We start from the raw sequence: 13,030 nt of genomic DNA on the forward strand, positions 1-13,030 counted from the left end.
TAGTACAACGCTCTAACCAACTGAGCTAATAGATCAATTATATTATAAAATAAATAATGTTATATATAACACAAAAATTTCTAATGTATATTTAATCCGCATGTAAATTTAAATAATAAATTTTGTGAAAATTAATTTTGATATAACTCATACGAATTATTTAATCCATATATTTTTATAAATAAAAAATATTTACTATTAAAAAAATTAATTTATTGATAAATTAAAAAACATATTTTAGAAAAAAAAAACTTTAAAAAATACTTACGGATCACATAATCCGTATGAGTTGACTCATACGGATTACGTGATCCGTATGAGTCATACAGATTAACTCATACGGATTACATAATCAATATGACTCATACGAATCACGTAATCTGTATGAGGTATATAGATTATGTAATCTGTAAAAAATAAAAAACGCTTAAGGATATTTTTAGAATTTTATTTTAATGTTGGGTGCACAAGCAATATGCCTGGTGCACCTAGCAAAGTCCCGTATGCTATAGTAGTTGCCCATTATTAGCATTGGGCCTCATGGTCTACCCACTTTCACAAAATAAACAACTTTTCCTATGCTATACCCCCCAACTTGTATTGCACCTCCCATTTTAATTGTATGAACAAAAATAACTCTTTCACCAAGAATCCTCATTCTAGAAGGTAATTTTTACCTTTTGAGATAGTTTTTCGAAACACATCCTATTCCAGAAGGGAATTTTTACCTTTTGGAATAGTTATTCTGGAATAAGTTTTCAAAGCACTTATGCCTATTCCATAATAGCTTATGAAATGGTCATTTTGGAACAAAAATTGAGTTTTGGAATAGGTTTTCCAGGTAACATAAAATATGCTTTCGAAATAGGTGTTTCAGAAAAAGTTACCATCATTCCGGATTGCATGTTTTGGAATAAATATACATATTTCCAAAACAAGTATTCCAAAAGCTTTTATTTTACTATTATGGAACACCTATTCCAAGACAAAAATTGTGTTCTAGAATAATCATTCCATAACTGAAATAAAAGCTTCTAGAATAACTATTTTGAATACAGTTGTCAGTATTCTTCTTCTGGAAAAGGTTGTTCATAAAACAAAAACTTAATAAAAAATAGGAAAAAAATGCACCTACACATCAACCCAACCTCACTAGAGTTGTGCAACCGAAAGAAATCAATGAGGGAATTGATACAAATGGAGTACAAGAACAAGTGAGACTCCCTCGTAGAGTAACATGTTAAGAAAGAGGAAAGGTATAATATAAAAAGAGTAACTTTAGAATATTTAAAAATTGGAAAATACACGATTCAAATGGAGTGGTGTAGAATTTAAATGCCCTTTTCTTAAGTTTTTGTCCAACGATAATGTAGACTCAATGCACCAAATTTTCCTTGGGCCATAAATTAAGTAACCCAACAATTTGATAAAGATCAAAGAACAAATCTATTATTCTATGAAGCTAGATCTATCAAGTATCTACCTTTCACTCTATGGATCCAAAACCAATAAGACCTCGCTCGGGTTTTGGAAGTGACTCCGTTTTCCGTTCATGTGACAGAGAGAAGAGAATTGTCCCAGATAGAAAAATAACAGCTTGAGAATGGCTCCAGCTCTTGAGGTTGGTCAACTGCACCTTAAAATTTCTTAAGCATGTTTCTCCCCTTGTAACTGCCACACTTCTGGTCTTCAAAAAGAGCAACATAAATTTGAGTAAGGTTGTTTTTATTTATTTTTTTATCTGTTTCCTCCTCTTTCACGTACCCTATATGTGCCACTCTTTTTTTGTCTTTTTTGGAGTTCAAGGGTTGATGTGTGTATGTTGATTGTTTTCCACACAATGTGAGTTGGGTTCAATCCCAAAAGAAGCAAAGACACTAACTTTATTCTAGCAAATAGGTATACTTGTCAGTGTCTCTTCTGCTGAAGCTCACACACTGAGACACATTTTTCTGAAATGAATTGGGTTCACTCTCAAATCTGCCATAGTACTGATGCTATCAACAACCCTAGTAGTATTTGTTCTTCTTCTTCTTCTGCATCATTGCCTTATAGTTCCGGCTACAAGAAACAACTAGCCTCTCCTCCTCCTCTAGCTTCTTCATCTGGCACCAGAATAAGCCCTGCACTTGTTTTCATCTTTGTCATTCTAGCAATTGTGTTCTTCATCTCTGGTCTCCTTCACTTTCTTGTTAGATTCCTCATAAGGCACAGGTCCTCTTCTTCATCATCAATTTCTCAGTCTAATAGGTACCCTGATGACATGTCTGAATCTGATGATCCTTACCAGAGGCAGCTACAGCAGCTCTTCCATCTCCATGACTCAGGCCTGGATCAGGCCCTCATAGATGCCCTCCCAGTTTTCCTCTACAAAGACATCATAGGGTTAAAGGAGCCATTTGATTGTGCAGTGTGCCTTTGCCAGTTCTCAGAACAAGATATGCTGAGGCTGCTTCCCCTTTGCAACCATGCTTTCCACATTGATTGCATAGACACATGGCTGCTGTCAAATTCAACCTGTCCTCTCTGTAGAGGGAGTCTTTATGATCCAGGCTTTGCCTTTGAAAACCCAGTTTATGACCTTGAGGGTGTGAGGGAAGAAGATGGGGTTTCCGGAAGTGTTCCTGGTGAGGGTGTTTGTGACAACAAGCATGCAGAAAACCACACAATAAGTGGGAAAAGGGTGTTTTCTGTGAGGCTTGGGAAGTTTAGAAGCTCAAATATTGTTGAGGGGGTGGAAACAGGGGGTGGAGGTGAGAGTAGTACAAGTAATTTGGATGTTAGGAGATGTTATTCAATGGGGTCATTCCAGTATGTGGTTGCTGATTCAGATTTGCAAGTGGCTTTGTGCCCCAATAGAGGTGATGGTGGAGGTGTTAGTGATAGCAGTATGAGACAATTGAAAGGGAGATTGACCAATTATGGAAATTCTTCCACTGATGATGTTGAGGGGAAAAAAATCAATATTACTAGGAAAGGTGAAAGCTTTTCTGTTTCCAAGATCTGGCAATGGTCTAAGAAGGACAAGGTTTCAATTTCACAAGAAAACCATTTGGGTGGTTCTAATGTCACTGCAGCTCTGCCGTGGGTGAATAGAGCTCTAGGTACATGAAGCAACTCAGTATTTTGTATTTTGGGATACTTACATGTTTTCAACGAGTCCTCTTTTGATCTGCTGTTTTTTCTTTTTTATTTCATACTTCTGATTTTACATTTTTATTGATAATACTTGTAAATTATGCCATAAGCATTCAATCAAGCATTGCCCTTTAAATAAGAATTATATGTTTGTTTACCCCTAACAGCTTAACTTGTAAATTTTCCATAAAGATTATCAGAAACTACCATCCGCATTACTTGTGAAGTTCTTGTAAAGCAATGTTTGAAAGAGGTTACGAGGAAAACAAAAGTAGTTAAAGAGAGTAGTTAGCAAAAATCACAATGACAGAAGATGATTTCAGATTCCAAACATAATTTTTGAATGTGGGCCATAATTATATTAGTGTGACAAAAGTGGTCTTTATTAGCAATTTCTTGCACTGAGTAGGAAGATTAAAAGTGAAGTCAAAATTGGGTGTTGCTTTTTGGATGCTTTGGTTTTCTCTTGAGATTTGCTTTAATAAACCTATGGGTTAAAAAAGAAGCAAAAGAAACAACAAAGAATTCCAATTTTCTTTTCTCTCTCTCTCTTGAAGCTGTCCCTTTTGGGTGAGTTTAGCATTTGATTGCCAAGATGACAAGATGGGTGAAAAGTGAATGGAGACATTTTCTCATCAGGACTTAAAGAGACCTGACATGATTAGAATTTTCCTGTTAGTGCTCCAAGTATAATTATTCCACATTTGTGCTTTGGAATTTTGCTAGTACTATTATTAGGTCGATCCAACATATTTAAATACCTAAAACGACTATTAAAATAAGTTTTTTTTAGTCTAATATTTTTTAACGAAAATTAATATTTTTATTAAATATTTATATTTTTATTAAAAATTTGTTTTTCAAACTTTTAAGGATACAAAGTTATTTATTAATTTATTATAATTGATTTTTTTAACATTTTTTTAATTAATATTAAAGTTAATGTATTCAATCTTTTTGAGACATTATTGATATTAAATAAGATTTAATTAATTTTAGTTTTGAAAATTTTCTTTTCGCTGAAACAATACTTACTAGAATTGTTAACATTCTTCTATAAACAATAAAAGCATTAGGAAAAGAATCAATTCTTTTTATATAATTAAGTATGTTAATCGGTATATCATTTTCTACTTGTATAATTTCTCTTACAATTCTTAGTTTTGTAAATAAATCTAATCCATCAATATTCGAGTGATTATTATGTTTTACTGAACCTTCAAGGTTAAGACAATATTCTTTTAAATTATTACTATCCAAAGATTTCAAATTCTTAATGCTAAATAAAAAACTAAAAATATCTTCATATATTTTAAGTTGTTCAAATCTATTTCTTAATGTGATAATTGTTTGATCTATTATATGCAAGAAATAACCAATTTTAAATGATTCTTTAGGCGATTTTAAAACTTCATTATCAATATTCTTATCAAATTATTTTTTTCTACAAATAACACATCTTTTTACAAAACTTAGGTTCTATATCTATTTCAATAGCAATTTCTTTGGCAGAAATTATAGCATTTTCAAATTCATCATCTCTATATTTTTCAAAAAAAGAAATAAGATCTTTCAATTGTTCTATAGCAACATCCATACTCATATCTTTTTATTGTAACTTTTTACTAATGGAGTTTACAGCAAATAATATGTCATATCAGATAGTCATGCTTAACAAAAACTCAAAATTTTCAAGTTCATAAGTTGCTAAACAATTAGCTTTGCTTTTTATTTTAAGATCATTATTAATTTCACCTAATTTTAATAACACATTTCTTATTTGTGGAGTTTAAAATCTTAAAGTTTTTATACTTTCAATACGACTTTCTCACCATGTTTGTGACAATAGTTTAAGAGGTAGGCTAGGAATATGATCTTGCAAAATTTTCCATCTTTTTGTTGAAGAAGAAAATAGAGTATATATGCATTGTAGTACTCCAAAAAAAAATGCAGCTTTAAGACAAGAGTTAACCATATCATAAAGTACCAAATTTAGATTATGGCAATCACATGGAGTATACAATGATCAAGGATTAATGTCTAAAATTCTTTTTTGCACACCTTGATGTTTTCCTTTCATATTTGATCCATTATCATAACCTTGTTCTCTTAAGTTACTAATATCAAATCCAATATTATTTATTTCATTCATAATAGCATCAAAAAGGTCTTTTCCAATTGTATCATCTACTTTTAAAAATTCTAAAAAATATTCAAAAACTTGTATTTGAGTTGAAGAAACATCTACACACTGTAATACAAAAGACATTTGTTCTTGATGACTTGCATCAGGAGTACAATCAAGTATGACTGGAAAATATTTTGCATTCTTAATATTTGTTTTAATTTCACTTGCTAACAAATTTGTCAATTTATCTTGTATCCTATGTCCAAGGTAATGGTTATGAATTTTATTATCTTTAATTCGACGAATATGTTCTTACATTATAGGATCAAATTATGTAGTCATTTCAATTATACTTAAAAAGTTTCCATTATTTTCTTCATAAATTCTTTCTCCACAAAATGCTAAGTTATTTTTTGCAAAAGTTTTAATAACCATAATAATTCTAAATAAAATATTTCTCCAAAATGTTCCCTATCTCTATTTTTTTTTTTAAACATGTTTGCCAATTGTTTTATTTTTTAGCAACCTTGTTTCTAAGTCAATCCATAAACTCATATTAGCAATGTGCTCATTACTTATCTCATGATTTCTCAACTCATGACTAATATTTCTCCAATCCCTACTAGCTTCATTAGTTAATTTAGTTGTATTAGGAACAAGATTAAACAATTTGCAACAAAAACAAAAGACTTTATCCAAATCTTAAGAATAAGTCAGTCATCTTCTTTCACATTGTTCACCATTAGATAACTTCTAATGTAAAATGATGAAGAAAAGTGCCTTGAGAATTCATCCTTAGGAAAATCTATATTAGTAATTTAAATAGAACCTTTTTCTACTAATAAATCTCTCAAACTTGTAGTAATATTTATCCATTGGCTTGGATCATATATATTTTTAATAGTTGTTTCCTTTAATTTATTACTTTCTTCTTCTTTTTCATTTTGAGTTTGGGAACCAATATAATCTTGTTCATTAACTAATAATACTTCTTCGCTATATTCATTTTCATCAATTACTACATTATTAACTTGTTCTTTAACTAGTACTTCTTCTCTATTTTCATTTTCATCAATTTCTACATTGTCAACTTGTTCATTCAACGAGCAATTACCTATATTTTCAAATTTGTTTTTATCTGTTTTGATAAATCTATCTAGAGCCCCTTTTTGTGATTCAATTAAAGCATCAACTCTTTTCTTTTTTTAAGTTTTGAATAACCAGATTCAAATTTTCGAGTTGACATTTTGAAATAAAGTAACTAATCCATAAAAAATAAATAAAAATCATAAATCAAGATTATGAAACAAATGTTAGAACAATAAAACCTGATTGTAAGCTTGCAAATAGATTGCTTTATATACTTCTTTGAGCTAAAATACTTCACCGCAATGCTCTCTGAACTTTGAAACTAATAAATGTAAAACAAAAAATATTTTAGAATTTCAAGAAATTATACAAAAATAATACCAGAACTGAATTATAAAAAAATTATAAAATTACAATTGTATTTCAAAAAGCGAAAAAGAGCATAAAGGATTCAAATAATTTAGCCAAATGGATAGAAGAATTATTAAAAGAACATGTGTAATACCTTACATGTGAATCGAAACAGGAATAATAAAGTCAAGTCACATGTCAAAAGTAAAACAAGGAATATTAAGAAAAAAAATTAATAAGCATACTTAATCAAATGAGAATAAAGAAAGAAATAATCTACAGAGAGGCGCACAAAGCATATAAATGAGAATCAAAGTGATATTTCAGCTAATTTGGGAGAGAATAAAAAATGACTTTTGGATTACTTTTGATAATTAGAGAAAATAAAACAATTTAAAATATTTTAATAAAAATTGATATATTTATATTGAGAGATATTTGATATAGTCAATCAAAAGGCATATTAATCAATGATAATCAGTGAATAATTAATTTTAAGTGGAAACTAAACAATATAATTCTGGATCTTACCAAAAATTAAAATTATATTTGTTCTGTATTATTTTTATGAATATTATAAGAAAATGTGAGGGTTATAATTATTAATATATATTTTTTTTAGGCCTAATTTTTTTAAGACCTAAAGCAAGAGGTTTAATTGATCCTTAGATCAGCCCTCAAAATAGAACGTGTTCTTCGTACGTATTTTGATTATCAAATTTACTAGTTTTATGTTATTAATTTTGGTCTTGGTCACTGAAAGTTATGATTGTTCAATCTGATCTGTGTTTTTTTTTTTTTAACCACGGTCTTCATGAGAAACTTCAAAGTAGTTAGAAAACTTTATGAAGTAAAATATTTATGGCAAGAAAACATAAAGAATAATGCTACCAAATGACCCATGGACTTGATTTGATTTGACTCTCTGCATAGTGTGGATACTATATTATCTCGTATCAAGTACAGGTGGCAAAATTAAACGAAAAATCATATATGTATGACAAAGTGTGGTGGGCACAATGAAGATAGCATAAATGTGATATCTATAGAAGGGTGGAGTGTAAAAGAAGAATTTTGTTTTTTAACATAAGTTTTAGGTGAGAGTCAATGTCTAATTTAAGATGGGCAAAGCCTTCAAATTCAAAGATGTAGTATTAATTATCCTTTCAAAATAAAATGTTTTGGACGTAATATTATTAATTATGTGACTGTATAATATATATATATATATATATATATATATATATATATATATATATATATATATATATATATATATATATATATATATATATATATTCCTTTCAAATATAGTTCTTAATTTTAATTTTTATTTAACAACTCAAAAAATCATTTTCCTACTATTTCAAACTACTCTCATTTAATCTTTATTTATACATTCTTAACCGTCAAAAATTCTCACATACTTAAAAATAATATTTTTTTATAATATAAATTATTTATCACAAATATAAAATATAATTTATGTACAAAAATATTTATTTATTATAAATTTTAATTATAATATAATTTATATATTTAAAAATAGTTATTTATTATAAATTTTAGTTATAACAATAAGAATTTATCTTATGCATAAGTAAAAATGCTAGTATTAACATATATCAATAAGATAATTGACATCTTATAATATAATAGAAGGAATCTCACGTGTACCTTCCAGAGTTGGTCTAATAATGGGGGTGGGAGTTTATGCATGCATTTTTTTATTTGATCTTTATTGTCCTTATTGTATACCGAAAAGAAGAAATTTCATGAACGATACAATGGAATAATACTTTTTATATAATTTAAAATTCTCTATTTATAGTAGCCTTTGGTAAAACTACTAGAATATGTACGAGGTCGTAGATTTTAAGCTTTGTGTAATTGTTGTGAGCCAAAAAAAAAAAAAAAAGCAGCCCTTTGTAGAAAATATATTCTTATATTATAAATTAGAATACAGAATTTTAAAAATGAAATTTCAATTGTTCTCGCTCTCAATTAGACATTCTAAATGTTCTTCTTTCTACTTAGAGATTTTCATTTTACACCTTTTTTTTTTATTTAGATGTGCATTTCACGTACTATCCGGTAATTAGCAAAAATAATTTATCTTTCAATCATCTCAAATTATCTTTATTAGTATGTTTAATTTTTTTAATTGTTTGTTTCTTTTAAATCTAACCTCCTTTACCGGTCTCTAAATTGAATTTCAATAGTTTATAAAATAATTTATCAATAGTTAAAAATAATTTTATATCAAAATTTAAATTATCCTTTATAAATTTAAAATATATTTTATGCATTTAGAAATATTATTTCATATAATTAATTTAATTATAATATGATTTCTATTATTAAATTTTTTTTTATTATAATTTAATTTAATATATATATATATATATATATATATATATATATATATATATATTATATGCTATACACAAATTATGATAATACACAAACACGCAAATATAGCTGCTTAGCGTATATTTAGATTCTGTGAGAAAAAAGAGAGCATATTTTTAGAATTTTATTTAAAAAGCATATATTTAGAGTTAGAATAACGTTCGAAACGGGAAAGGTTCCGCTAAGGTTAGAAATTTAATTTTACCATTTTTTTAATAATACAAAATTTAAAAAATTATTATCTTACTTTTTAAGATGATAAATTATTAAAAATAAAATTTAAATATAAAAAATATTAAATATGTCATTTCACGTTATTTAACATTTATGAATTAATTTATATTAGTTAGTTTTACTATTAAATCAGTTAATTTATAAGTTTTTAATTAAATTTTAATTTTTTAGTTCCTAACTTATTCTTATAAGCTTTCGGCCATGTTATAAGCTAGTTTTATCAAACATATAAATAAATTAAAAAAAATATAAAAGCTACATCTAATAGATTCTATAGAGGCGTAGAAATTACGTCAAACTTGTCTTTCCATGCAGAACCAAAGACATTAATTAATCTTATGGCTTCTTTGCGAAAGAAAATCTGATTTCTCATTTTTCGTAATTTATATATAGTAAAATTTCTTTTTCTCAGGAAAAGAATACATATTTTCTTTAGGAAAATACACATGTTAAAAAAAAGAAAAAATAAAACAGGAATAGATACAGTAATGCTTCGTGTTTTTCAGACAAACCATAAATTGTTTTCTTGCAATTTTGTCAACCCCTTAGAACAAAGTAAAGGCAACAAATTAATCGGCCTTGATGCTGTGCCCTGCAAGAAAATTGGAAGGTTTTCCACTATGTCATTATTGACATATAATGGGCCACATTTGTTAGCTGGTCACTGACTGAAGAACCCAAAATCAAGATTCATGAGGATAAAATTACATAAATTATAAAAATTAATAAAATAAAAAAGACTTAGTTTAACATGGGTTGTTGGCTTTGCTAAATCTCAGTCTCATAAAGAGAAGATACCAACTTTGCAAGACAAAGACTCCAATTTTGTTTTTTTTATCATTGCTAAACCAAGTCACAATAAGCCAATGTCAGTGGTCTCTCTCAAATCGATTCAATGAAAGAAAATAATATTTGCAGAGTTTGAGGTGGGCCTATGGTGGGGCGAATGAGAACAGCAACGAGTTGGTTAATGGTTACACATAAATTAAAGGGTAGCTGAATGATATTTTGTTATTGGATGACAGCAAAAAATTATAATGTCTTATCATGTACATGTATTTAACTGAAGGTTGAAGAGTGTTAGCACTTAGCGTGCACTGGAACTAATATACTGGCTAAAAAAATATTAAGGGATTAAATTTAATGTATTTTCAATTTAAAATACTTTTCAGTATTATCTAGTCTTGTAGTATCAATTTTAATCGTGCATGGCTAAAAGTAGTACTGTACAAACATATTCATTAACAATTTTTTAATACGCTCTTTTTAATACATACCTTATAATAAATATTTCTTCCATTTTTAATTATAAGAATTTTTTAACTAATTTGTATTTATTAAGAAAAGTAATTAATTTAGTTAATCACATTGTGTTATCATTCCAAAAATATATTTTTTTATTTCTCTATCTACTTAATTATTTTTCATTAATGTTTGGGGGGAGAAAATTATTAAATAAGAATATGTAAGAAAAAATAATTAATACATCTAAAAATTAGAAGAAAAAAAATCTTATAAAAGGAAACAAATAAATTTTTGAAAAACATCTTATAAATAAAAACAAAAAAAAAATGATTATACATTCATTTTCTCTTCCATCTCCTTATGCAACTTATTTTTCTTTCTATTTCTTTCTTTCTTTTTCATCACATCACTTATTATATCTTTCATATTCTCTCTTCTTTTTTGTTATACTCTTTATCTCTCTCCTCTTTCTATCCATACACCCCAAATTTGAGATATATGAATATCACTATCCATACCTTATTATTGATTAAATTTATTTAAAATTATAAAAGAATCACTAAATAAAAAGTGATCCTCACACTAAAGTTTATAATTTTAATAAATTTTAACTAATAATAAAGAATATGTTAAAAAAAATATGTTAGTAAGTGTTATCAACATTTACAACAAAATTAAATCAAAATTATTACACTATATTTCAAACTAAAGCATACAATAACAACCAATGTAACTATAATATACTAGTGAGTAAGTGTCTTATTAATATACTTTACAATAAATTAAGAGTATAAAATAAAATTAATAATTAATACATTGAAAACAATTTTTATTTTTTGTAATTAGGAAGAAAAAATACACTAATTTATTCTTATTAAAAAAATTGGAGGGTGTAATTTTCTTCATTAATTTTATGGAAAATAATAATTAAATATACATTATCGTTAATGAAAATATAAATTATATATCAAGTTCACACAATGGAACCTACTAGTTTAAAGATGATTAAGAGAATTAAATATATACAACTATATTGCTGTACTATACTTTAGACCTAACCAACAACCTTAATACTCCTACCTATCTGCCAGCTAATACCACCATTACTAGTGATAATAATCATGTAATATATTTACTGTTTCCATAAGATCTGTAGATAAATTTAAATCCAACAACTGGCGCCTCAATGAAATTTATAGCATCATCTTGGTTTTGTAGTCGGATTACCTAATTGTCAATGCAAAGTACACATTACTATAAGAAAAGACTACCGTGGAAGATAATTTACAGCCTTGTTTCCGTTGTAATGTTTGACGGACAGCATGGAGTTTTACTAAAAAAAAAAAAACACCTAAATCATAATACAGTAACAAAGTCTAAAATATGCAACTAACAAGTTTTGTAGTGAATATTAGAGGACTAAAATCAATAATACACATAACATGAAAAAGATAATAGCAAATACAGTAATTAATATAAAATCAAATAACTAAAATGAATTTCTGAAAATGTTTACTACATGTTTAAATTCTCTAGTTGAATAAATGGTATTGACAGAGGCGGAGGGAGGAGGCCCCCAAATTTTTTAAAATATGTTAATATAAAAAATATTATAGCCCCCTTAAAATTTATAAAAAGATGATTGAAAAATGATACATGAATTTATGAATTTATTATGTTAGTTGACGTTAAGAAGAGAAAAGGGAGGAGAAAGAAAAATACAAGTAACTTGGTGTGATAGAAAAAAGAAAGTTAAGTAGAAATTATAAGTTTTAGTAGACTATTTTATGATGTTGAGATATAATTATCTAAAATTATTCTATCTATCCATTTTTTTTCTTATATATATTACCTATTCGTATATATATACACACAACAAATAACTAATTTATCAAAACTAATAAAAATAATTAAGCTATTTAGTTTTAATTAATATTTTCATAGAATTAAATAGTTTAAGTAGTGATTGTATTTAATATCAATTTTCCTAATTTTAAGGAATAATTTGTTCATTAATGAGTGTGACTTAAATTGTTAATAAATCAATGAATCTATCTATTAATGAAATACTTGATTGTCTCATTAATAAACTTCATAATAATGATATAAAAGAAAATATATAATAAACACATTTTTTAATGATTTTTTTAATAAAAAAACACATTTAAAAATGAATCTGTTTCTATAATTAAAACAAGAGAAATGTATCATTATTTCTTATTTAAAAAAACAAAAATAGTATTATTTTTGTACTTGGTTTAGTTAAATTTATTTTTATCTATTAAAAATATTCAATATATATATATATATATAATATGTCAAAATTTTTTTCTTGTGTGTGCATTTTATACATGTAAAATTTAAAATTTATTTATTAAATTATATTTTTTTTCTTGACCCCCCTTAAGCCGAATTTTTGTGGCTCCACCCCTG

The 13,030-nt window shown here is 26.8% G+C and overlaps 1 protein-coding gene across 1 annotated transcript; it reads left to right on the plus strand.

Moving 5' to 3' along the window:
- The first annotated feature begins 1,235 nt into the window (after positions 1-1,235).
- On the plus strand, positions 1,236-3,302 carry LOC100779678 (RING-H2 finger protein ATL47). The gene has a single exon (XM_003551138.5). The coding sequence runs from the start codon at positions 1,958-1,960 to the stop codon at positions 3,110-3,112; it is 1,155 nt and encodes a 384-aa protein (XP_003551186.1). The 5' UTR covers positions 1,236-1,957; the 3' UTR covers positions 3,113-3,302.
- The last annotated feature ends 9,728 nt before the right edge of the window (positions 3,303-13,030 follow it).

This window comes from Glycine max, chromosome 18 (genome assembly GCF_000004515.6).
Source record: "Glycine max cultivar Williams 82 chromosome 18, Glycine_max_v4.0, whole genome shotgun sequence".
Classification (NCBI taxonomy): Eukaryota; Viridiplantae; Streptophyta; class Magnoliopsida; order Fabales; family Fabaceae; genus Glycine; species Glycine max.

Bases quoted from the DNA above. Each gene is read 5' to 3' on its own strand.
- LOC100779678 (XM_003551138.5), top strand. From the start codon at position 1,958: ATGAATTGGGTTCACTCTCAAATCTGCCATAGTACTGATGCTATCAAC.